This window comes from Oncorhynchus masou, chromosome 33 (assembly GCF_036934945.1).
Source record: "Oncorhynchus masou masou isolate Uvic2021 chromosome 33, UVic_Omas_1.1, whole genome shotgun sequence".
In the NCBI taxonomy this organism is placed as follows: Eukaryota; Metazoa; Chordata; class Actinopteri; order Salmoniformes; family Salmonidae; genus Oncorhynchus; species Oncorhynchus masou.
Window position 1 is genome coordinate 10,257,376 of NC_088244.1, and position 26,732 is coordinate 10,284,107.

A 26,732-nucleotide genomic window follows, 5' to 3' on the forward strand; every position below is an offset into this window, starting at 1 on the left:
TATGTTTTGAAGTTCCACCTACATAATAACTAGATGTATTAGTATAAACACAACAAACACCACATAAATGTCTGTGATCTTGACTCTCGCCCTAAACTCATCCACTCTCCCTCTCCCTCCTGCAGGTGTTTGCCCAGCCAGTCAATGTGAGTAAGACCAAGATGGACGTGAATAACCTGGCCATGGTAATGGCTCCCAACTGTCTCCGCTGCCAGTCAGATGACCCACGTGTAATCTTTGAGAACACAAGGAAGGAGATGTCCTTCTTACGCATGCTCATTGTTCACCTGGACACCAGCTTCATCAAGGGCATCCTCTGAGGGAGCCAACTCTATCCCTCTTCATCAAGGGCCTCCTCTGAGGGAGCCAACTCTATCCCTCAAGGGCCTCCTCTGAGGGAGCCAACTCTATCCCTCTTCATCAAGGGCCGCCTCTGAGGGAGCCAACTCTATCCCTCTTCATCAAGGGCCTCCTCTGAGGGAGCCAACTCTATCCCTCAAGGGCCTCCTCTGAGGGAGCCAACTCTCTCTCTCTTTATCAAGGGCCTCCTCTGAGGGAGCCAACTCTATCCCTCTTCATCAAGGGCCTCCTCTGAGGGAGCCAACTCTATCCCTCTTCATCAAGGGCCTCCTCTGAGGGAGCCAACTCTATCCCTCAAGGGCCTCCTCTGAGGGGGGTCATCTCTTTATCTGTCACCATGCCCTGGAGAGCTGCACTTGTTCATCAGTCCTCAACTATAGCTGCTCTGTCTTTCTATCATACAACTCTACAACTGTCTACCACCTTATTCACAACAAGCCCTCTGTTCCTTCACACTTCTCATCAACCATATCACATCTCAACACTAGATTCCCTCTGGTTCACGAACACCACAGCTGGAGGAACACAGACAGTGGACTACACAGACAGTGGACTGCACAGACAGTGGACTGCACAGACAGTGGACTGCACAGACAGTGGACAACACAGACAGTGGACTACACAGACAGTGGACTACACAGACAGTGGACTACACAGACAGTGGACTGCACGGACAGTGGACTGCACAGACAGTGGACTGCACAGACAGTGGACTGCACAGACAGTGGACTACACAGACAGTGGACTGCACAGACAGTGGACTGCACAGACAGTGGACTACACAGACAATGGACTACACAGACAGTGGACTACACAGACAGTGGACTGCACAGACAGTGGACTACACAGACAGTGGACTACACAGACAGTGGACTACACAGACAGTGGACTGCACAGACAGTGGACTGCACAGACAGTGGACTGCACAGACAGTGGACTGCACAGACAGTGGACTGCACAGACAGTGGACTACACAGACAGTGGACTACACAGACAGTGGACTACACAGACAGTGACCGGGTATCTAGATGGTTTTTTGTGCTCCGAATCATCTTCCCTTATTGTTTGAGACTTTGGGACAAGCTCACATGTGATGGTAGTGGGAGACTGTTTATCCGTTGGAAAGCAGGACATACAGTACACTTTGTTCTTGGGCTCGTGTTAATGACCGGAGCAGAATCAGTGGAATGGTATCAAACACACGGTTTCCATGGTTTCCAGGTCTTTCATGCCGTTCCATTTGCTCCGTTCCAGCCATTTATTATGAGCCGTCCTCCCCTCAACAGCCTCCTGTGCTACTGTTTCTGCTCCAAACACTGGACCGTGCTGGCGTGAGATTCAGCATGTGAAGAAGAGCGATCGCAATACGAGACTATTATGCACAAGAAGCATGTGTGCAGGGAAAAGTCCAGAGACAAATGTGTAAATATGAGGTTGTTTTTATTGTGGGGGGAATTAGTTCCTGCTTTGAGAGACATATGTATCTGACTGCCATGGTAGTGAATGATGATGATGTCTCATCACGTTTAGACATGACGAATTGAGGGGGAACCCACTACAGACAGAATCTGTATTATACTGTTCTCTTTTCCTTTATTATGTAACAGTGTGTCTGCAAGCAACGATTTCCTTCGCATTTCATTTGGAACGCTTTTTTGACTAATTTGAATATGAATTCTGTCTGTGTTGTCAGAGCTGCAGGATGAGTTATAGTATAGTAAGGTTTAGACTTCTAGTAAGGTTTAGACTTCTCCACTGGCCGCAGAGACAGATTCCCCCTCTGGGCAACAAAAAATATATATATTTATTTCTAAACAGTTTCTCTTAAAATAAAAATGAAAACCCATCAGTTAGGCAGAGATGTGTGTACATATGTGAGAGACAGCGTTTCGGATTAAAATGAGGAAAACACATTTCTATTCTCCTCAGCGGTGGAGTTGGGGGGGCTAGGGAAAATTTGTGGAGCACTTTCTGCTGTTTTACTTCAGACAATTACATTTGGCTTATTTTTGGAGAGGGCCAAACATTATTTTTATCCTCCCTTCAGTGGAACACAATTATACCTTTGATGGAGCTTGCAAAAATGCTAATTTTAGCTATTAGCAGGTCAGGGGAAAAGGATGCAGGAGAAAATGAGAGCGCTGCAGCTGCCTGGACCGAAAGCCTTAGCCACGCAGACAGTGGTGGATTTACAGGCCAAAGGGAGAGGCAATCTGGCGGTGGTTTTAGGGTCTGGGGGTACATTAGTTTAGTACCATATACTGGGAGGACAAAAAACAAGTCGATTTAGTATTTTTAGACAATATTGCCTAACAAGGACTTTCCTATTCCTCAAAATCGTATGCCACATAAAGGAGAGGAGGGTTTAAAATCCACCTTTCAGCTGTCTTAAGGGCCATGCGGTCTCTGTTATATTTAGCAGTGTGGTCAGGGTTTAGGTTTTAATGCCCCACATGTTTTCTCTGTGTCTACCTCATCTTAGTGATGGGGTCTGTGCTGCGAGGCTTGTGTGTATGTATACGCGCGTGTACGTAAGTACTTGCACATCAGTGTGTGTGTGTGTGTGTTTGCCGACTATGCGTGTGTGTTAACTGTAAATGTGTGTGTTTGTGTGGTAGGAGTCTGTTCATATAGCATATACTCCATAGTTACTGGAAGCTGGAGCCCCTAAATTAGAGGGTGTGTTTAGCCAGAAAATTGCATCTAGAGGTTATATGGTTGTTAACCCCTTTTCTGCACAGCATTTACAGCGGCCGCTCCTTCGTTTCCTGCATTAATGCTTTACTGTTCGTCTTCACGAAAACCCAAGCCACCAGAGTTGGGTACTCCATAGCCACATCAGAGGACACTAGCTTTCTCCTCACCTCTAGCCAGCAGGGGCAGCTCTGAGGTGGGGTGGAGGATGGCTATGCAGTGCCAGTAGTTCTGGGAGTGCATGAGAGATATATATACTGAGCCTGCAGAACGAGGAGGGAGAATTCAGGGGCCAGCAGTCACTGGTCTATTGCTAAAGTTCTTGTATCACAATATGATAGTGTTCTTCTAGAATCTATACACAGACCTCTAATAAAACAGCTGTGGACCTGTAACTCTTAAGACACTGAACTCCTGAAGCTCTGGTTTAACTCTTCTCCATCCTGTGTTCTTCAGTGGCTGATGATTCATATATATATATATATATATGAATAGTAGCATGGTCTTTGGTCACTGAATGTTCAAAACAATGACGGTTATAATAACATGATTCCACAATATTGTGAAAAACAGTTCCATTCTTCAGTAATGTCATTATTCTCTTAGTTTGACATCAATGCTTACGGTGCGAGTCAGCGGTGTAATTTCTTGATTTGATAAATAATTTTTGACTCTTATTTTTTTCCTAACTGGAATGAGTGTTGATAATGTTTGTTGAGATGATAAACTGAGGTGTGTCATGTTTCGACTGTGTTTGATGACAGTTACAACGTGTGTGCCCCCCGTCCATTGTGCTTCCTCTTCCCTGGCCCTCACATGATGGGTGCTATTGACTCGTTGTAAATATGCTTGCAGATCTTTTGGGTATGTTGGTGTGTGTGTGTGAGTGTTCGAAAACAAGAAAAACAGCAACGGTGATTGTGTGGATGGATTTATTTCATAAATAATTGAAAAAATAAAGTTTGTAAACAAAATTTGTCATCACTTGTTTTATACTGAACAAAAATAAACATTACATGTAAAGTGTTGGTCTCATGTTTCATGAGCTGATATATAAGATCCCAGAAATGTCGTACGCACAATAATATTATTTTTCTCAAATTGAACACAAATTTGTTTACCTCCCTGTTAGTGAGCATTTCTTCTTTGCCAAGATATTCCATCTGCTTGACTGGTGTGGCATATCAAGAACCTGATTTAAAAACATGATCCTTGTGCTGGGGACATGGGAGCATGCATATGGCATGCTGACTGCAGGAATGTCCATCAGAGCTGTTGCCAGATGAATCCCAGTTTCAACTCTACCCGGGCAGATGGCGTCGTGTGGGCGAGCGGTTTGCGGATGTCAATGTTGTGAACACAGGGCCCCAAGTAACTTCACACAGCCATCAAAAAGCAGTGGAACAACATTCCACAGGCCACAGTCAACAGTCTGATCAACGATGTGAAGGAGATGTGCTACGCTGCACACCAAATACAGACTGGTTTTCTGATCCATGCTCCTACTTTTTTTATTTGTTTTAAGGTATCTGTGACCAACATATTCATATCAGTATTCCCAGATCATGTGAAATCCATACATTTGGGCCTAAAGAATTTATTACAATTGACTAATTTCCTTATATGAATTGTAAGTCGGTAAAATCTTTGACATTTGCATGTTGGGTTTATATTTGTGTTCGGTGTATCTTGAAAAGATTAGTTAACAAGGGATGAGTCGAACTTGTGCAAGTCTCCCATTGACATCAATATGCATTTCAGGGTTTTATTCTCTGGTGACCTACAGAAACATCGGAGTAGATGGCCAGAGGCCAGCGCTTACACAATTTTGGTTGCGGGGGCCGAGGATACACTTAGGTCCATATGTTATGATAGAATGTCTTTCACAGCACCCAACACTGTCACGTCTGAACGTATTTGACAAATAAGCAGCATATGTTGCCACAATCCCAACAGAGCCATGGTAACTATGTTAAAGCAACACTCTGGTATCTTCCTGGACAGCTGTAAGCATCAGGCCAAGTCGAGGAGAATAAGCAGCTTATGTTACCACAATCCCAACAGAGCCGTGGTAACTCTGTGTTAAAGCAACGCTCTGGTATCTTCCTGGACAGCTGTAAGCATCAGGCCAAGTCGAGGAGAATAAGCAGCTTATGTTACCACAATCCCAACAGAGCCGTGGTAACTCTGTGTTAAAGCAACGCTCTGGTATCTTCCTGGACAGCTGTAAGCATCAGGCCAAGTCGAGGAGAATAAGCAGCTTATGTTACCACAATCCCAACAGAGCCGTGGTAACTCTGTGTTAACTTCTTGAAACTCCCCATCCCGGATCCGGGATCGTGACTAAAGCCTCAGGCTCATTAGCATAACGCAACGTTAACGATTTCTGAAAATCACAAATAAAATTAAAATAATGCGTCTGCTCTCAAGCTTAGCCTTTTCTTAACAACACTGTCATCTCAGATTTTCAAAATATGCTTTTGAACCATAGAAATTGACTAATTTGTGTAAGAGTATGCAAAGCTAGCATAGCATTTTGTGTAGCATGTAGCACGCAACATTTTCACAAAAACCAGATAACCAAATAAATAAAATCATTTACCTTTGAAGAGCTTCTGATGTTTTCAATGAGGAGACTCTCAGTCACATACCAAATGCGCAGTGTTTCCTGAAAGCGTCTGTGTGTAGGAGAAATCGTTCCGTTTTCTACATTGCGTCTGGCTACCGAAACGAACCGAAAATGCAGTCACCTACAACGTAAAACTTTTTCCGGATTAACTACATAATATCGACCGAAACATGGCAAACGTTGTTTGGAATCAGTCCTCAAGGTGTTTTTTCACATATCTCTTCATTGACATGCAGTTCGTGGAAGCTTGCTTTACTCTCTGTATCGTATGGAAAAATACTGGCAGGTGACTTTTGCGCACCAATTTCGCCGCAGGACACCGGGCGGACACGTGGTAAATGTGGTCTGTTATGGTCAATCTTCCAATGATCTGCCTACAAATACGTCACAATGCTGCAGACACCTTGGGGAAACGGCAGAAAGGGCAGACTTACTCCTCTCGCGTTCACAGCCATATAAGGAGACAATGGAAAACAGAGCCTCAAAAATCCTTGTCATTTCCTGGATGCCATCTCATCTTGGTTTTGCCTGAAGCTCACGTTATAGGGCACGCACAGAGAAGATCTTTGTATTTCTGGACACGTCAGAGTGTTTTCTTTCGAACGGTAGCAATTATATGCATAGTCGAGCATCTTTTTGTGACAAAATATCTTGTTTAAAACGGGAACGTTTTTCATCCAAAAATGAAATAGCGCCCCCATAGATGTAAGAGGTTAAAGCAACGCTCTGGTATCTTCCTGGACAGCTGTAAGCATCAGGCCAAGTCGAGGAGAATAAGCAGCTTATGTTACCACAATCCCAACAGAGCCGTGGTAACTCTGTGTTAAAGCAACGCTCTGGTATCTTCCTGGACAGCTGTAAGCATCAGGCCAAGTCGAGGAGAATAAGCAGCTTATGTTACCACAATCCCAACAGAGCCGTGGTAACTCTGTGTTAAAGCAACGCTCTGGTATCTTCCTGGACAGCTGTAAGCATCAGGCCAAGTCGAGGAGAATAAGCAGCTTATGTTACCACAATCCCAACAGAGCCGTGGTAACTCTGTGTTAAAGCAACGCTCTGGTATCTTCCTGGACAGCTGTAAGCATCAGGCCAAGTCGAGGAGAATAAGCAGCTTATGTTACCACAATCCCAACAGAGCCGTGGTAACTCTGTGTTAAAGCAACGCTCTGGTATCTTCCTGGACAGCTGTAAGCATCAGGCCAAGTCGAGGAGAATAAGCAGCTTATGTTACCACAATCCCAACAGAGCCGTGGTAACTCTGTGTTAAAGCAAAGCTCAGGTATCTTCCTGGACAGCTGTAAGCATCAGGCCAAGTCGAGGAGAATAAGCAGCTTATGTTACCGCAATCCCAACAGAGCCGTGGTAACTCTGTGTTAAAGCAACGCTCTGGTATCTTCCTGGACAGCTGTAAGCATCAGGCCAAGTCGAGGAGAATAAGCAGCTTATGTTACCACAATCCCAACAGAGCCGTGGTAACTCTGTGTTAAAGCAACACTCTGGTATCTTCCTGGACAGCTGTAAGCATCAGGCCAAGTCGAGGAGAATAAGCAGCTTATGTTACCACAATCCCAACAGAGCCGTGGTAACTCTGTGTTAAAGCAACGCTCTGGTATCTTCCTGGACAGCTGTAAGCATCAGGCCAAGTCGAGGAGAATAAGCAGCTTATGTTACCACAATCCCAACAGAGCCGTGGTAACTCTGTGTTAAAGCAAAGCTCAGGTATCTTCCTGGACAGCTGTAAGCATCAGGCCAAGTCGAGGAGAATAAGCAGCTTATGTTACCGCAATCCCAACAGAGCCGTGGTAACTCTGTGTTAAAGCAACGCTCTGGTATCTTCCTGGACAGCTGTAAGCATCAGGCCAAGTCGAGGAGAATAAGCAGCTTATGTTACCACAATCCCAACAGAGCCGTGGTAACTCTGTCTTAAAGCAACACTCTGGTATCTTCCTGGACAGCTGTAAGCATCAGGCCAAGTCGAGGAGAATAAGCAGCTTATGTTACCACAATCCCAACAGAGCCGTGGTAACTCTGTGTTAAAGCAACGCTCTGGTATCTTCCTGGACAGCTGTAAGCATCAGGCCAAGTCGAGGAGAATAAGCAGCTTATGTTACCACAATCCCAACAGAGCCGTGGTAACTGACAAAATACAGGAAACATTTGAGTAAATGAGGGTTCTGGCGTGGGTTCTGAGGGTTCTGGTGTGGGGTGCATTTTCCTGGCATGGTTTAGGTCTACTCAGCCCCTTAGAGGGCAAGTTAAACACCAATAAATACACAGCCATTCAAAGTGATGACTTTCAACCTGTGGTGAGTCATTTCTATGCTGATGGACGTGGTCTCTTCCAGGATGACAATGCTCCCATCCACAGGGCACAAGTGGTCACTACATGGGTTTGATGAGCATGAAAATGGCGTTAAAACCATATGCCATGGCTGTCTCATTCACCAGATCTTAACCCAATTGAACACTCATGGGAGATTATGCAGTGATGCCTGAGAGAGTTAATCCATCTACAAAACACAAAAATATGGAATAAGACACGTGTAGGACTATCCAGACATTTGCAGCATTCCAGACATTTGCAGCATTCCAATCTAGAGGCGGGAAAAAAAATGCACACCTATTTAGGCAAGGTGCTGGCTAGAGGAATAGAACACTTGAAAAATGTAAGGAGAGCAGCGCACTCTAGGAGCTCGGATGCAATAATTGAATAACCTAATAACCAGTGTTTCCACAGACAAGCTGTCTTCATCAGGGTTCATCCAGACACTTGTAGCAGTATTATTATTGCAAGGCGTATTGAAGGTGTTCTGGTGGTTTGTGGTGGTCCAACAGGCCTATTAAGACGCTTTGTTGGTGTTTCCTTCATTTTCGCCATGTTACCTGTACACCATAGACTAGGCCTACATGGAGATGTTTCTATCTAGCACAGGGACTGATCATTATCAAAGAAAATACAAAAGCACATTGCTGAAGTTGCTCTTAAAGGCCCAGTGCAGTCAAAAACTTGATGTTGCTGTGTTATATATATATATATATATATATATATATATGTACACACACACTGCTCAAAAAAATAAAGGGAACACATAAACAACACAATGTAACTCCAAGTCAATCACACTTCTGTGAAATCAAACTGTCCACTTTGGAAGCAACACTGATTGACAATAAATTTAGCATGCTCTTGTCTAAATGGAATAGACAACAGGTGGAAATTATAGGCAATTAGCAAGACACCCCCCATAAAGGAGTGGTTCTGCAGGTGGTGACCACAGACCAGTTCTCAGTTCCTATGCTTCCTGGCTGATGTTTTGGTCACTTTTGAATGCTGGCGGTGCTTTCACTCTAGTGGTAGCATGAGATGGAGTCTACAACCCACACAAGTGGCTCAGGTAGTGCATCTCATCCAGGATGGAACATCAATGCGAGCTGTGGCAAGGTTTGATGTGTCTGTCAGCGTTGTGTACAGAGCATGGAGGCGCTACCAGGAGACAGGCCAGTACATCAGGAGACGTGGAGGAGGCCGTAGGAGGGCAACAACCCAGCCGCAGGACCGCTACCTCCGCCTTTGTGCAAGGAGGAGCAGGAGGAGCACTGCCAGAGCCCTGCAAAATGACCTCCAGCAGGCCACAAATGTGCATGTGTCTGCTCAAATGGTCAGAAACAGACTCCATGAGGGTGGTATGAGGACCCGACGTCCACAGGTGGGGGTTGTGCTTACAGCCCAACACCATGCAGGACGTTTGGCATTTGCCAGAGAACACCAAGATTGGCAAATTCGCCACTGGCGCCCTGTGCTCTTCACAGATGAAAGCAGGTTCACACTGAGCACGTGACAGACGTGACAGAGTCTGGAGACGCCGTGGAGAACGTTCTGCTGTCTGCAACATGTGGGGTGGCATTTCTTTGGGGGCCGCACAGCCCTCCATGTGCTCGCCAGAGGTAGCCTGACTGCCATTAGGTACCGAGATGAGATCCTCAGACCCATTGTGAGACCATATGCTGGTGCGGTTGGCCCTGGGTTCCTCCTAATGCAAGACAATGCTAGACCTCATGTGGCTGGAGTGTGTCAGCAGTTCCTGCAAGAGGAAGGCATTGATGCTATGGACTGGCACGCCCGTTCCCCAGACCTGAATCCAATTGAGCACATCTGGGACACCATGTCTCGCTCCATCAACCAACACCACGTTGCACCACAGACTGTCCAGGAGTTGGCAGATGCTTTAGTCCAGGTCTGGGAGGAGATCCCTCAGGAGACCATCCGCCACCTCATCAGGAACATTCCCAGGCTTTGTTGGGAGGTCATACAGGCACGTGGAGGCCACACACACTACTGAGCCTCATTTTGACTTGTTTTAAGGACATTACATCAAAGTTGGATCAGCCTGTAGTGTGGTTTTCCACTTTAATTTTGAGTGTGACTCCAAATCCAGACCTCCATGGGTTGATAAATTTGATTTCCATTGATAATTTTTGTGTGATTTTGTTGTCAGCACATTCAACTATGTAAAGAAAAAGTATTTAATAAGAATATTTCATTCATTCAGATCTAGGATGTGTTATTTTAGTGTTCCCTTTATTTATTTTTGAGCAGTGTATATATTTCCACAATATGATGTTGGAATAACTGTGACATTGTGAAAATTATGATAATGCACTTTTAGTGTAAAAGCTGTTTGAAAAGACCACCTGAAATTACAGCCTGTTTTGGTGGGAAGGAGTTTTGGCCTTCCACATGACATCACCATGTGGTAAATTACTTAATAGACCAATAAGAAAGAGCGTTCCGAACCTCTCTGCCAATAACATCTTTCCCCTCCCCACTCCTACAGTTTTTTTCAAAATTCTTGCTAGAGAAATTGCCCTTTGCTAAGAAGCTTTATTTTTATTTATTTTTACCATTGAAATTTAAAACAATCACAGGAAGGAACTTACTTGTTACCTAGAAATTATTTGATATTGAGGTAACGTTTGCATTGGACCTTTAATAAACTATAATGAGAAGTGGCTGGACATAACATCTACATTATGTATGTACGGAGTTGGTCGCAGTAGCAAGGAGATCTGTTCTCCTAAATTAAAGCAAAACTGCTCTCTGGTGGACAGATGTTTCATAGCATTTGTTTACGTATAGACCCACATGGTTACATGCACCATGCAAAACACAAGTTCCTAAAATGATGACTACTGCATTTCATACAAAAGAGGACTTAAGTCCTAATCTTCTCAAAGTCCAACATATAGTGTAGGTTCATCACAAAGCCTGTAGACTGGGATATTTTAACACAAAGGGGAATCAAAATGATACAGAATATAATTGAAAAATACAAACTAAAAAAGCACATGGATCATCATCCCTGTGCAGCCTATATTCTCTCTCTCTCCAAGACAAAAAATAATGCGAGAAACGATTAGAAAACAGAAAAAATATCTAAATTCTCTCCAAAAAGTTACATTTCATAATAGAAAGAAATCGAACATTTTATGTACACTTCTTGTTCTTGAGCTAGGAGGCAGTTGAGTAGTGCAAACGCATTAGTTATCTGCTTCGTAACAGTGACCTTGCTCTGGCAGACAACATACGTTGTCCATAGAGGCCCGAGAAGCACGTTGCGCGAAGGATTTGCAACGCAGTGTGAAACAACTGCGGAGCGCAAGGTAAACGTCTATCTAGCTTATTTGTAAAGAATATATACAGTGTATTTAAATGTAGCTGTATAATTTACATGTAAAACTAACATGTAAAAGGTTTTGGTGGCGGTAATGATGTGACGCTTCTGTGGATATTAAACTTGCCTGCAAGCGTGCGGGATGATGTCCGTCTCGTCTTGGTAACGTTAGCTAATATTCGCTAGCTACAGCAAAATAATTTGTTTAGCGAAAAGTTTGGAAACTCAAATAGTAGTATAGTATCTAATTGTATTTATTTGATTTGCTGCATAAGTGAAGTTAAAGTTCTGTGTTCTCAGACTGTGGTTACGGGGGCCCCGGGAAAGGAAACCACTGATTGACAGTGGCTGCATCCTATGAAACGTCTGTATCGACATTCCGTCATAAATTGTAAACAATCGATATTCGATATCGGCGGAAGTTGCTATGAGTAGAACGCGGAAGCGAACTTTTCTTTTTACAGTGTTAAGTTTTGGTTTTCACTGTTTTAACACAATTACTTTAACAGATTAGAACACGTGCATCTGTTAGATAAAGCTTTTGGAAGTTTGTGAGGAAAGTGTTATTTGTCAAGGAATAATTGTGCAGGCATTCTGACGTCGTACGCACGTTTCTTCCGCGGGCGACCTGGATTCAGATCATTACTGTACATTAATCGTATGTCGTGTTTTTGATAGCACCGGTTTTAATATGTCTATAGGTTTAATGTAAGGTCACTGTTAGTGCGCTGTTTAATTTAAGTAAATCAGAAACTATGTTAGCGCTTCTGAGAATGTAAACCAGATCGAGTCACTTTTGTCAGACTTCTATCACTGTCACTAGCTAGGTTTCCATCCAATTGCCTACAGATGTTCATGTGAATATACATATGGATTCGCTGTGGATAAAAAAAAAAATCAGTGTTTGTTGACGTAGGGCACACAATGTACATTTTCGCTTCCATTTTCAGGTGCCGAATAAAATAAAACAAAATGCAATGTGTTTCCATTGCATTTTAAACCTGACCGATAGTTTTGTCACAAACTGTTGCGTTAAATAGCAAATGTGTTTGCTCTGGTCTTGGTATGTGCGCTCTAGCCAACAGCTCGCATATACTGTCGTGGCCAAAAGTTTTGAGAATGACACAAATATTAATTTTCACAAAGTTTGCTGTTTCGGTGTCTTTAGATGTTTTTGTCAGATGTTACTATGGAATACTGAAGTACAAGCATTTCATAAGTGTCAAAGGCTTTTATTGACAATTACATGAAGTTGATGCAAAGAGTCAATATTTGCAGTGTTGACCCTTCTTTTCAAGACCTCTGCAACCCGCCCTGGCATGCTGTCAATTAACTTCTGGGCCACATCCTGACTGATGGCAGCCCATTCTTGCATAATCAATGCTTGGAGTTTGTCAGAATTTGTGGGGTTTTGTTTGTCCACCCTCCTCTTGAGGATTGACCACAAGTTCTCAATGGGATTAAGGTCTGGGGAGTTTCCTGGCCATAGAACCAAAATATCAATGTTTTGTTCCCCGTGCCACTTAGTTATCACTTTTGCATTATGGCAAGGTGCTCCAACATGCTGGAAAAGGCATTGTTCATCACCAAACTGTTCCTGGATGGTTGGGAGAAGTTGCTCTCGGAGGATGTGTTGGTACCATTCTTTATTCATGTCTGTGTTCTTAGACCAAATTGTGAGTGAGCCCACTCCTTTGGCTGAGAAGCAACCCCACACATGAATGGTCTCGGGATACTTTACTGTTGACACAGGACTGGTGGTAGCGCTCACCTTGTCTTCTCCGGGACAAGCTTTTTTCAGGATGCCCCAAACAATCGGAAAGGGGACTCATGAGAGAAAATGACTTTCTCCAGTCCTCAGCAGTCCAATCTCTGTACCTTTTGCAGAATATCAATCTGTCCCTGATGTTTTTCCTAGAGAGAAGTGGCTTCTTTGCTGCCCTTCTTGACACCAGGCCTTCCTCCAAAAGTCTTCGTCTCACTGTGCGTGCAGATGCACTCACACCTGCCTGCTGCCAAGCAAGCTCTGTACTGGTGGTGCCCCGATCCCGCAGCTGAATCAACTTTAGGAGACGGTCCTGGCACTTGCTGGACTTTCTTGGGCGCACTGAAGCCTTCTTCACAACAATTGAACCGCTCTCCTTGAAGTTCTTGATGATCCGATAAATGGTTGATTTAGGTACAGTCTTACTGGCAGCAATATCCATTCCTGTGAAGCCATTTTTGTGCAAAGCAATGATGACGGCACGTGTTTCCTTGCAGGTAACCATAATTGACAGAGGAAGAACAATGATTCCAAGCACCACCCTACTTTTGAAGCTTCCAGTCTGTTATTTGAACTCAATCAGCATGACAGAGTGATCTCCAGCCTTGTCCTCATCAACACCCACACCTGTGTTAAGGAGGGAATCACTGACATGTCAGCTGGTCCTTTTGTGGCAGGGCTGAAATGCAGTGGAAATGTTTTTTGGGTATTCAGTTAATTTGCATGGCAAAGAGGGACTTTGCAATTAATTGCAATTAATCTGATCACTCTTCGTATCATTCTGGAGTATATGCAAATTGCCATCGTACAAACTGAGGCAGCAAACTTTGAAAATTAATATTTTTGCAGGTTTAAAGTTAATTTCCTGCAATTCAACGCATTTTGCCACTGAGCTGAGAGAAAATGTTGCAGTTTTCAAGCAAATTTCCAGGGAGTCTACATTTTCTTCCATCTAGCTGAGAGAATATTTTTCAGTTTTGAAGATAGTTTCCTGCAATTCAACACATTTTGACACTGAGCTTGAGAACATTTTGCCATAGTTAATGCTGTTCTTTTGCTCAAAAATCAATACTGTTAAATTCATTGTTTTAGGAATTTTCAATTCCTCTAACTGTTTAGCTTTTATTTTGGTGATTGTAAAGTTCTCAAAGATGTAAAAAAAAATATATAGGTCCATTATTTTGTATACATACTTTATATTTGGGTTTAGTAATTTAAGTTCACGCTGAAAGCATTTTTTCCATCCCGAAAATTAAAAACAAATTAAATGTAAAAAAATTAAAATATTCTCTACATTTCGGCCCGTCCAGCCCACCCAAGGGTTTCTATGGCAGAAGAATCTGTGTACATTGGGTCAACATTCTGACCGTGTCTGTTTTTCTCTCTCTTCAGCTTCCTATACTGTGAAGTTTTTCGATGGAGTGGTCAAGACCATTAAGCCAACCAAAGTAAAGCCATATAAGCTAGAGGTGAGAGCTCCATATGACTGTTGATTCACACTAGTGTAGAAGATGGTTGCTCGGGTTATCTTCATGTTTTAAATGTTGTCTTGTGTGATAGAATGTGAAGGCCCAGGAGAGAGACATAACTCAAGGTGAGCAGAGCAATGGGAAAGGTGAAGCCAAGGTGAACGGGAAAGCAGAGAGTTACAAATCGAAAAAAGGATCTTCAGACCTGGAGGAAGAAGAGAGTATGAAAGATGAAGAGGAGAAAACGCGGAATGGCAACATTGAGAACAGTGGACAGAATGGGAACCTGAACGGCGAGGAGGGGGAGACGGGAGCAGGAGAACTAGGCCAGGAAGGTGTTGGGGAACAGACTGAAGAGCCACAAGCCAAGAAAGATGGGCTGGCTGTCCAAGCTGAAAGGAAAGATGGGAAGGTTGTCCAAGCTGAAAGGAAAGATGGGCTGGCTGTCCAAGCTGAAAGGAAAGATGGGCTGGCTGTCCAAGCTGAAAGGAAAGATGGGAAGGTTGTCCAAGCTGAAAGGAAAGATGGGCTGGCTGTCCAAGCTGAAAGGAAAGATGGGCTGGCTGTCCAAGCTGAAAGGAAAGATGGGAAGGTTGTCCAAGCTGAAAGGAAAGATGGGCTGGCTGTCCAAGCTGAAAGGAAAGATGGGAAGGTTGTCCAAGCTGAAAGGAAAGATGGGCTGGCTGTCTAAGCTGAAAGGGAAGATGGGAAGGTTGTCCAAGCTGAAAGGAAAGATGGGAAGGTTGTCCAAGCTGAAAGGAAAGATGGGCTGGCTGTCCAAGCTGAAAGGAAAGATGGGAAGGTTGTCCAAGCTGAAAGGAAAGATGGGCTGGCTGTCCAAGCTGAAAGGGAAGATGGGCTGGCTGTCCAAGCTGAAAGGGAAGATGGGCTGGCTGTCCAAGCTGAAAGGGAAGATGGGCTGGCTGTCCAAGCTGAAAGGGAAGATGGGCTGGCTGTCCAAGCTGAAAGGGAAGATGTGAATGTAGGTGGGGAGTGTGTGATGAGCAGTAACCAAAGGCAGGAGGAGAAAGAAAGGGATGTTTCTGGACAGAGTTCCCAGCTGAACTGGTACCGACCTTCTGAAGGTATGTAGGTTAGTGTAAGGCCTCGATCACACAAACAGCGTCATTGCATTTTGGTACACCAGAAGTACATTAATTTCCAGTGAAACGCTACGTTTGCCTTGCAGCATTGCGTTGCATCAAACTTTATGCCTAGACAGCTTGACAGAAATGGTAGCAGAAGGTGAACTTTTGTTGCACACACAGATTATGCTGTGTACCGTTTTGCACACTGACGCTATCGGTGTGATCAAGGCGTAAGGCTTTGACAGTGGAACAATGAAAAACCGAAAAATCATCAGGTTGAAATAGAACGTTTCCCATGGTTGTGCTCGTGTCCGAACTGGAGAAGAAAGATGGAAGCTTGGCTTATAGCTTTGCTTGGTAAATTGAATTGTGGCTTAATAAAGCATGTTAGGACAGATTCTGTAGCTTGATCGATAAGTGGAAGAAGTCAAGGGGAAAATGTCTGCTGAGTCACACTGAACTTTCACTTTTTATCGTTTACAGAAAGTTAACACGAACTGAGGAAGAGGATGGTGTGTCTCTTGGACAGAGGCCACCGCCAAAGATGGAAAGGTCAGACACAAGCAAAGGTCTGTATCTTAATAGATGATTTTATTAGTCACATGCACAGGGTCGCAGACATGGGCACAACTTTGGTTTTAGAAGTGGGAGGGACATAACTTGTTTTATTTTTTTATCCAATCGGATAAACACACCAATCAGCCTACCTACCCGCCGAGAGGCGGTCCTAAAGCACTCCGTTGCCTCGTTTTGTATCACATTTCCAATGATAAAACTGGGGGGAACACTAATGCAATGTCAGAATGTGCACGGTCTCCCCCTTTCCCAGTGAAAGTTGCGCCCCTGGTCACAGATGTATTTACAGGGTTCAGTGAAATTCTTAAGCTTTGAACTCCAATAGGTCAAAGAGAAGTGAAGTGAATTCTAATATATATACATATTTACAACTGCAATGATGATAAACGTCCATGGGGGGGGATTATTATACATTTGTATTTAACCTTTATTTAACTAGGCAAGTCCCTTAAGAGCAAATTCTTATTTACAATGACGGCCTACCATAAGGCAAAAGGCCTCCTGTGGGGATGGGGGCTGGGATTAAAAATATAGTACCAAACACACATCACGACAAGAAAGACAACAACACTACATAAAGAGCAATACATCACTGCAATACATCACGCAAAGCGGCCACAACTGTCAGTAAGTGTCCATGATTGAGTCTTTGAATGAAGAGATTGAGATAAAACTGTCCAGTTTGAGTGTTTGTTGCAGCTCGTTCCAGTCACTAGCTGCAGCGAACTGAAAAGAGGAGCTGAAAAGAGGAGCGACCCAGGTGCTTTGGGGCCCTTTAACAGAATGTGACTGGCAGAATGGGTGTTGTATGTGGAGGATGAGGGCTGCAGTAGATATCTCAGATAGGGGGGAGTGAGGCCGAAGAGAGTTTTATAAATAAGGATCAACCAGTGGGTCTTGCGACGGGTAAACAGAGATGACCAGTTTACTGTATCATCTGCATATAAGACTGTATCATCTGCATATAAATGGATGTGAGAGCTTCCTACTGCCTGAGCTATGTTGTTGATGTAAATAGGGGAAGATCATGGGGCCTAGAATCTCTGGGGGGACCAGACTTTTTGACTGTTTAATGACATTGAAAGCTCTGTTTGTTCTTTGTTTATAACTCCTTCTTCTCTGCCTTCCCCTTCTTCTCTGCCTTCCCCTTCCTCTCTGCCTTCCCCTTCCTTCTCTGCCTTCCCCTTCCTTCTCTGCCTTCCCCTTCCTCTCTGCCTTCCCCTTCCTCTCTGCCTTCCCCTTCCTCTCTGCCTTCCCCTTCTTCCCCTTCTTCTCTGCCTGCCCCTTCTTCTCTGCCTTCCCCTTCTTCTCTGCCTTCCCCTTCTTCTCTGCCTTCCCCTTCCTCGCTGCCTTCCCCTTCTTCTCTGCCTTCCCCTTCTTCTCTGCCTTCCCCTTCTTCTCTGCCTTCCCCTTCTTCTCTGCCTTCCCCTTCTTCTTCCCCTTCCTCTCTGCCTTCCCCTTCCTCGCTGCCTTCCCCTTCCCCGCTGCCTTCCCCTTCCTCTCTGCCTTCCCCTTCTTCGCTGCCTTCTCCTTCCTCGCTGCCTTCCCCTTCCTCGCTGCCTTCCCCTTCTTCTCTGCCTTCCCCTTCTTCTCTGCCTTCCCCTTCTTCTCTGCCTTCCCCTTCCTCTCTGCCTTCTTCTTCCCCTTCTTCTCTGCCTTCCCCTTCTTCTCTGCCTTCCCCTTCTTCTCTGCCTTCCCCTTCTTCCCCTTCTTCTCTGCCTTCCCCTTCTTCTCTGCCTTCCCCTTCCTCGCTGCCTTCCCCTTCCTCGCTGCCTTCCCCTTCCTCGCTGCCTTCCCCTTCTTCTCTGCCTTCCCCTTCTGCCTTCCCCTTCCTCGCTGCCTTCCCCTTCTTCTCTGCCTTCCCCTTCTTCTTCCCCTTCCTCTTTGCCTTCCCCTTCCTCTCTGCATTCCCTTTCCTCTCTGCCTTCCCCTTCTTCTCTGCCTTCCCCTTCCTCTCTGCCTTCCCCTTCTTCCCCTTCCTCGCTGCCTTCCCCTTCCTCGCTGCCTTCCTCTTCTTCTCTGCCTTCCCCTTCCTCGCTGCCTTCCCCTTCCTCGCTGCCTTCCCCTTCCCCGCTGCCTTCCCCTTCTTCTCTGCCTTCCCCTTCTTCTCTGCCTTCCCCTTCTTCTCTGCCTTCCCCTTCCTCTCTGCCTTCTTCTTCCCCTTCTTCTCTGCCTTCCCCTTCTTCTCTGCCTTCCCCTTCTTCTCTGCCTTCCCCTTCTTCTCTGCCTTCCCCTTCCTCTCTGCCTTCTTCCCCTTCCTCTCTGCCTTCTTCCCCTTCCTCTCTGCCTTCCCCTTCTTCCCCTTCTTCCCCTTCCTCTCTGCCTTCCCCTTCCTCGCTGCCTTCCCCTTCTTCTCTGCCTTCCCCTTCTTCTCTGCCTTCCCCCTCCTCGCTGCCTTCCCCTTCTTCTTGTGAGATTACTACTTCTTCTCGAATCTGTCACCTCTGTGCCAAAAAGCTACAGTTGATATGTTTGTATATTTCTATACAGAAGCAATACTGAAACGCCAAGTCCTCCTGCCTAACACCCACAAGTACAGCAGAGAGCCATGTGAGCGCACACACACACACACACACACACACACACACACACACACACACACACACACACACACACACACACACACACTTACATTAATTACATGTTGTTCCTTTTATCTCTGTCTTAGTGTATAGAGTCATCAAAAAACCAGCCACTTCCAATCCTCTCCATTGAACGGGACCACATCACCTTCAAGTGTGAGGCTCCTGGCTGCCTGAAGTCCTTCTGGAAGGCCTCTCTCCTGCACTACCACGTCAGGTACTACCATGCAGACAGCGAACACGCCGCTGAGTGCAGCGTGCAGACCCGAGCATCAGAGAAGCAGGTTGGCACCATGTCAGACTCTAGACGTGAGTAGTGTCACTCAAGCCCAGGGATCACCTGAGCTAAACCCAACCTCTCTGTCACATTATTATCTGGACCAGTTGTTGTATACAGCCGATGCTGTTATATCCATGCATGGACAATAAATCAATCAAATCCGAATGAAATCCCCTCTTCTATTGCAATGCTCTGCTGTATTATAGACTCACCCCTGGGTGACAGACAGGCTGCCATCGGAGTTACCCGTCATCGTCGGAGATCACTGAGTGAGAGAAGGAAGGAGAACCAGCAAACCAACAGCAGACCCCAATGATGAAAGAGAATATGGCGTCAGTGAAACAGGTGAGGGACATGTGACACACATTTCACCATCGTTCTGGACTGAGAATGTCAACTTGGGTCTTGAACACTTTTATACACTGAGTGTACAAAACATTAAGAACACCGGCTCTTTCAATGACAGACTGACCAGGTGAATCCAGGTGAAAGCTATGATCCCTTATTGAGGTCACCTGTTAAATCCACTTCAATCAGTGGAGGTGAAGGGGAGGAGACGGGTTAAAGAAGGATTTTTAAGCCTTGAGACAGTTGAGACATGGATTGTGTATGTGTGCCATTCAGAGGGTGAATGGGCAAGACAAAAGATTGAAGTGCCTTTTGAACAGGGCATGGTTGTAGGTGCAACCATTTTCTGTCAAGAACTAGTGTTGTCACGATAACCAAAATGTTACAAATGATACGATAACCAGGCCAAGTAGCACGATACCAAGTAGGATCGCGATACCACGGGATGAAAACATCAGTGACCTAGCATCCTGTTTGCCCTGTCCACCGGACACATGTTCACGTTGTCTAAACGTTCTCCAAAAAAACATGTCACTGAAGTTCACACTTCTACTCAATACAACACATTGAATTGGCTGATTTTGCTCATATTTGTAAAGGCCCAGCTGTGATTTGATTGGAGGAATGGCAGGAAGTATACATATATGCAGTATATACATATATACATGCATGATGATCTGTATGTCCTTGTGTCAGTCAGGGGACAACACTACATGATGATCTGTATGTCATTGTGTCAGTCAGGGGACAACACTACATGATGATCTGTATGTCATTGTGTCAGTCAGGGGACAACACTACATGATGATCTGTATGTCCTTGTGTCAGTCAGGGGACAACACTACATGATGATCTGTATGTCCTTGTGTCAGTCAGGGGACAACACTACATAATGATCTGTATGTCATTGTGTCAGTCAGGGGACAACACTACATAATGTCATTATGCAATGTTACAATGATATAAAATTTGTGTGAACCCCCCCCAAAAAAGACCTCTGGTAACATGGATCATATTTTATAACTGTTCAGGCTAGAGACAAGACCTCTGGAGACAAGACGTTTTCTTTGCTGTAAAGCTGCATGTAGAGAAGCAGTGCTCCACGTTCCCTCTCTGACACTCCGAGGCTGCATGTTGAGAAGCAGTGCTCCACGTTCCCTCTCTGACACTCCGAGGCTGCATGTAGAGAAGCAGTGCTCCACGTTCCCTCTCTGACACTCCGAGGCTGCATGTTGAGAAGCAGTGCTCCACGTTCCCTCTCTGACACTCCGAGGCTGCATGTTGAGAAGCAGTGCTCCACGTTCCCTCTCTGACACTCCGAGGCTGCATGTTGAGAAGCAGTGCTCCACGTTCCCTCTCTGACACTCCGAGGCTGCATGTTGAGAAGCAGTGCTCCACGCTCCCTCTCTGACACTCCGAGGCTGCATGTTGAGAAGCAGTGCTCCACGTTCCCTCTCTGACACTCCGAGGCTGCATGTTGAGAAGCAGTGCTCCACGTTCCCTCTCTGACACCCCGAGGCTGCATGTTGAGAAGCAGTGCTCCACGTTCCCTCTCTGACACTCCGAGGCTGCATGTTGAGAAGCAGTGCTCCACGTTTCCTCTCTGACACTCCGAGGCTGCATGTAGAGAAGCATTGCTCCACGTTCCCTCTCTAACACTGCGAGGCTGCATCCCCGCTGACGGAGAAGCAGTTGAGTGAGGGCTGGTAGGGAAGGCTGAAAGAAGCAGGTGAGTGAGGGCTGGTAGGGAATGCTGAGAGAAGCAGGTGAGTGAGGGCTGGTAGGGAATGCTGAGAGAAGCAGGTGAGTGAGGGCTGGTAGGGAATACTGAGAGAAGCAGGTGAGTGAGGGCTGGTAGGGAATGCTGAGAGAAGCAGGTGAGTGAGGGCTGGTAGGGAATACTGAGAGAAGCAGGTGAGTGAGGGCTGGTAGGGAATACTGAGAGAAGCAGGTGAGTGAGGGCTGGTAGGGAATACTGAGAGAAGCAGGTGAGTGAGGGCTGGTAGGGAATGCTGAGAGAAGCAGGTGAGTGAGGGCTGGTAGGGAATACTGAGAGAAGCAGGTGAGTGAGGGCTGGTAGGGAATGCTGAGAGAAGCAGGTGAGTGAGGGCTGGTAGGGAATACTGAGAGAAGCAGGTGAGTGAGGGCTGGTAGGGAATACTGAGAGAAGCAGGTGAGTGAGAGCTGGTAGGGAATACTGAGAGAAGCAGGTGAGTGAGGGCTGGTAGGGAATGCTGAGAGAAGCAGGTGAGTGAGGGCTGGTAAGGGAATACTGAGAGAAGCAGGTGAGTGAGGGCTGGTAGGGAAGGCTGAAAGAAGCAGGTGAGTGAGGGCTGGTAGGGAATACTGAGAGAAGCAGGTGAGTGAGGGCTGGTGGGGGATGTAGCTGGCTGATTACAGCAGCCACACGTGATATGCACATGAAAGTGAAGTGGATATCATTGGACCTGTGCATACCAGTGGCTAGTGACTGATGCTTAAATTCAACTTAATTTAAAAACAAAACAGACTTTATATAAGTTGCTCTGGATAAGAGCGTCTGCTAAATGACTAACATTTATGGAACAGTGTGTGTGGTATAGGTCTCACCATCCAGATCCTTCTCGATGAGGTCCATCCTGTGTGTGACCTTGGTCCGGTCCACTAGGGTAGAGCTTGGCTCTGTCTGGGTGCAGTGGGCCACCGTAGCGCTGCGCCAGCTCCAGCAGGTCCTCAGTGCTCCTCAGGCTGTCCTGCAGCTCAGAGCCTCCCGGTGTCTCCACCACCAGCCTCTGCTCCACCGCTGCTTCTGGTAGAAGTGCTCACTGCTGATATAGGAAGCGTTCGAGTCCTAGAACGAGGTTGGGCTCTTCTGAACCCTGTTGGGCTGCACAGAGTGTGTTGAAATTGACGTTGCACTCAGCGTGTCGCCCACCTGCCACTGTCATCAGACCCAACACTCTTAACCACTAGACTACATGCTGCCCTTACCACTGTCAGACCCAACACTCTTAACCACTAGACTACCTGCTGCCCTTACCACTGTCAGACCCAACACTATTAACCACGAGACTACCTGCTGCCCTTACCACTGTCATCAGACCCAACACTCTTAACCACGAGACTACCTGCCACCTATACCAATGTCTGTTCCATACCACTGTCATCAGACCCAACACTCTTAACCACTAGACTACCTGCTGCCCTTACCACTGTCATCAGACCCAACACTCTTAACCACTAGACTACCTGCTGCCCTTACCACTGTCATCAGACCCAACACTCTTAACCACTAGACTACCTGCTGCCCTTACCACTGTCACAAGACCCAACACTCTTAACCACTAGACTACCTGCTGCCCTTACCACTGTCAGACCCAACACTCTTAACCACTAGACTACCTGCTGCCCTTACCACTGTCAGACCCAACACTATTAACCACGAGACTACCTGCTGCCCTTAGCACTGTCACAAGACCCAACACTCTTAACCACTAGACTACCTGCTGCCCTTACCACTGTCATCAGACCCAACACTCTTAACCACTAGACTACCTGCTGCCCTTACCACTGTCATCAGACCCAACACTCTTAACCACTAGACTACCTGCTGCCCTTAGCACTGTCACAAGACCCAACACTCTTAACCACTAGACTACCTGCTGCCCTTACCACTGTCATCAGACCCAACACTCTTAACCACTAGACTACCTGCTGCCCTTAGCACTGTCACAAGACCCAACACTCTTAACCACTAGACTACCTGCTGCCCTTACCACTGTCATCAGACCCAACACTCTTAACCACTAGACTACCTGCTGCCCTTACCACTGTCATCAGACCCAACACTCTTAACCACGAGACTACCTGCTGCCCTTACCACTGTCATCAGACCCAACACTCTTAACCACTAGACTACCTGCTGCCCTTACCACTGTCATCAGACCCAACACTCTTAACCACTAGACTACCTGCTGCCCTTACCAATGTCATCAGACCCAACACTCTTAACCACTAGACTACCTGCTGCCCTTAGCACTGTCACAAGACCCAACACTCTTAACCACTAGACTACCTGCTGCCCTTACCACTGTCATCAGACCCAACACTCTTAACCACTAGACTACCTGCTGCCCTTACCACTGTCATCAGACCCAACACTCTTAACCACTAGACTACCTGCTGCCCTTACCACTGTCATCAGACCCAACACTCTTAACCACTAGACTACCTGCTGCCCTTAGCACTGTCACAAGACCCAACACTCTTAACCACTAGACTACCTGCTGCCCTTACCACTGTCATCAGACCCAACACTCTTAACCACTAGACTACCTGCTGCCCTTACCACTGTCATCAGACCCAACACTCTTAACCACTAGACTACCTGCTGCCCTTACCACTGTCATCAGACCCAACACTCTTAACCACTAGACTACCTGCTGCCCTTACCACTGTCATCAGACCCAACACTCTTAACCACTAGACTACCTGCTGCCCTTACCACTGTCATCAGACCCAACACTCTTAACCACTAGACTACCTGCTGCCCTTACCACTGTCATCAGACCCAACACTCTTAACCACTAGACTACCTGCTGCCCTTACCACTGTCATCAGACCCAACACTCTTAACCAATAGACTACCTGCCACCTATACCAATGTCTGTTCCATACCACTGTCATCAGACCCTGTATGGCACAGAGATGATTCATTTTAGAGATACATTTAAATTATCCAGTTGAAGGAAGATACATTTTTACATGGATGTAAGTATGATGGAACTATTATTTATTCTTACCATGTCTTCCTCACTCGGTCTCTCCCCCACCTGCTCTTCCTGCTCCTCCTCCTGCTGCTCCTCCTCCTCCTATCCCTCTGCAGCGTTGGAGAGTAGGCTGGACTACACAGGGGAACTGGGACCTCCTGACCCGTTGACCCGATTGCCTCAGCTCAAACATCTCATCAGACAGATGGTCACAGACCTGGGCACTGTGCATCAGATGTCCCTCTGCTCCTCCAACACATGAGTGCGCCACTGAGTTCATCACTTCACCACAGAGACCTGGCTAGAGCAGGGCGTAACAAGCAAGACTACAGTACAAATGATGGGTAGGGGAGTAACACAAACTGTCATTAATCAGTTATTATACCAGCAAAACTATTGTAATCAGATTACAGATCCTTTTGAAAAACTACATTACTTCTTGGATTACTTTTAATATCAGAAAAAAAATACATTATGACACCTTTTCAGTTCAGTTCAGCATTTTTTTTAAAGGCGCAAGTTTAAGTTTGTTCCAACTGAGCAAGTCTGACCGGATGTCAGAGACCACTATGATGACACACCAAATGATGACGACCAATCAGTGACCACTATGATGACACACCAAATGATGACGACCAATCAGAGACCACTATGATGACACACCAAATGCATTTGATGGATCTTTTTCTGTCTTCTGTCCAAAAGTAACTGAAAGTAATCAGATTGATAATTAGTTTGGATAATCCAAAAGTTACGTAACTGATTACAATTGTGGACAGGTAACTGTAACGGATTACATTGTTGAAGGTAACATATAGTCCACAACCCTGCGTGTGGGTTACATGGACAGAGACGTTACACCTGCTACTACTGACTATTCAGGAATCAACAATATGAAATGTCTGGCAACCTGCATTCCATGGTGATGAAGGATGGATAGGACAGGCTACTTTTCTGAAATGCAAGAAAAATAAGAACAGAACATAACCGTGTTTAACACTTTTAGTTTAGTTTTTATTAACTTGACCATTTAAAAAAAAAACAAGCACACATGAAACTTAAAAGCCATACATGAAACTTAAAAGCCATACATGAAACTTAAAAGCCACACATGAAACTTAACTTAACTTACATTTTTTTTTGATTTTTGATTGTAAGTCAACCCCTCCTGATAATATAGTTCTTGCAATTAAATGTAAAACATGGTGAATACTTTGTTTTTGCTAACATAAATAATCTATATCCAACAGTGCTTTATGATTGGATGGTTTTGCTGAAAGGTTCAAATGTAGACCACTGTAGGCTTTTTTTCTACAGTTCTATTAAATGTTTATATAACATTACACATGTTTGTTCAATGTAAGCACATATGTATCTAATCCTATGTTTCAAATACATATTTTTGATTAGTGTTTCAATGAAATGTATTTGGAAATAAAAATAGCTTAATAATGGTTTTAAGATCATAAAAAATAAGGGTCACACTATATTTGGATAGTCCGGATATTCCATCTGTAGATGCTCTACAGATAGTTTGGCCATCTGTTGATAAGCAACTGCTTGCTAAGGTTAGGTTTAGAATAAGGTTAGGGTTGGAGCTAAGGGTAGCGTTAGTAGATGGTTAGTTGAAATGTTACTGATAGTCTGTAGAGTGTCTACAGGTGGACAATCCAAAAAGGTATACAAAAAAAAGAAGTCATTTTTAAAAGGAGGGGAAATATTTTCATATTTGCAAATATTGTCCTGTCTTTTGGAATGTCCAGAATGTTCTTGAGAATAGATGGTATCTTTCTATTGTCCTTTTTAATAACAAATGTTTCTTTCCTCATAGATATTGACGTAGTATAGTATACAAAGTCATTTAGAGGACATTGCCAATATTAATACTTTTACAAACAAACTGTATATTTTGTAAATTGTAATACTCTGTTAAGATATTTCTCTTTGATTTAAATATTTAGTTGTGATGTTTTTTTTCTTCTTATTTCATGCAGGCACTGTGCTCTTATCCTTTTATATATTGTGATTCAGAATTTAATTTATATATTTTTTGTAATCAGTAAGTAATGATATGTATAGCATGTAGTCCATAGAGTATAGGACTGTGTCACGGTATATTTAGTACTGATATACTCAGTACATTGCCTGTGTATCCTTCCCTGGTGGGTAGAACTAGAAGATGTGTGTGTGCGTATGTGTTGACTGGAGAGCAGTGGGGGGAAAGCAGATGGAGCCAGCCCAGCATATGGCCCCACAGTGTGTAGTCAGAAGGCTCTGGAGTCCCTTATGGCAGTGCCACCTCTGCGTTTCCTTGTACCATATTAGGAATATTACTTTGGTTTCTTTCTATTGTGCATTTTCTTAATCTTTGCATGTGAAATGGATATTTTTATTTATCCTTTATTTAACTAGGCAAGTCAGTTAAGAACAAATTCTTATTTACAATGACGGCCTACCCCGGCCAAACCCTGACGCTGGGCCAATTGTGCGCCGCCCTATGGGACTCCCAATCACAGCTGGT

General features: G+C 45.1%; 3 protein-coding genes across 5 annotated transcripts in view; 2 read left to right on the forward strand and 1 right to left on the reverse strand.

The window, feature by feature from the left end:
* Positions 1-4,071, forward strand: part of LOC135527805 (rho GTPase-activating protein 39-like) — a 156,835-nt gene extending 152,764 nt beyond the window's left edge. For both annotated transcript variants that reach the window (XM_064956393.1, XM_064956394.1), the window contains one exon: positions 126-4,071. In XM_064956393.1, the coding sequence (XP_064812465.1) occupies positions 126-320 (195 nt within the window). In that variant the 3' untranslated portion in view covers positions 321-4,071. The remainder of the gene's footprint in view (positions 1-125) is intronic.
* Positions 4,072-11,260: 7,189 nt separating this feature from the next.
* LOC135527806 (uncharacterized) lies at positions 11,261-26,041 on the forward strand. Of its 2 annotated transcripts, XM_064956395.1 has the most exons (8): positions 11,261-11,344; positions 14,513-14,589; positions 14,681-15,674; positions 16,161-16,246; positions 18,744-18,803; positions 18,922-19,144; positions 19,322-19,460; positions 24,328-26,041. In XM_064956395.1, the coding sequence occupies exon 3, from the start codon at positions 14,964-14,966 to the stop codon at positions 15,567-15,569; it is 606 nt and encodes a 201-aa protein (XP_064812467.1). In that variant the 5' UTR covers positions 11,261-11,344; positions 14,513-14,589; positions 14,681-14,963; the 3' UTR covers positions 15,570-15,674; positions 16,161-16,246; positions 18,744-18,803; positions 18,922-19,144; positions 19,322-19,460; positions 24,328-26,041. The 2 variants fall into 2 exon arrangements, with proteins under 2 accessions (XP_064812467.1, XP_064812468.1); XM_064956396.1 differs by lacking the exons at positions 11,261-11,344; positions 24,328-26,041 and adding an exon at positions 11,796-12,013 and having other exon boundaries at positions 19,322-19,624.
* Positions 16,966-18,161, reverse strand: LOC135527651 (octapeptide-repeat protein T2-like). Its single transcript, XM_064956134.1, has 2 exons — positions 17,432-18,161; positions 16,966-16,979 (listed from the first exon to the last, which is right to left on the reverse strand). The coding sequence occupies exons 1-2, from the start codon at positions 18,159-18,161 to the stop codon at positions 16,966-16,968; spliced, it is 744 nt and encodes a 247-aa protein (XP_064812206.1).
* Positions 26,042-26,732: the final 691 nt, after the last annotated feature.

What these genes read in the sequence shown, in the direction of transcription:
- LOC135527651 (XM_064956134.1), bottom strand. Translation starts at nt 18,161, where the DNA reads ATGCAGAGAGGAAGGGGAAGGCAAAGAGGAAGGGGAAGAAGAAGGGGA.
- LOC135527806 (XM_064956395.1), top strand. Translation starts at nt 14,964, where the DNA reads ATGGGCTGGCTGTCCAAGCTGAAAGGAAAGATGGGAAGGTTGTCCAAG.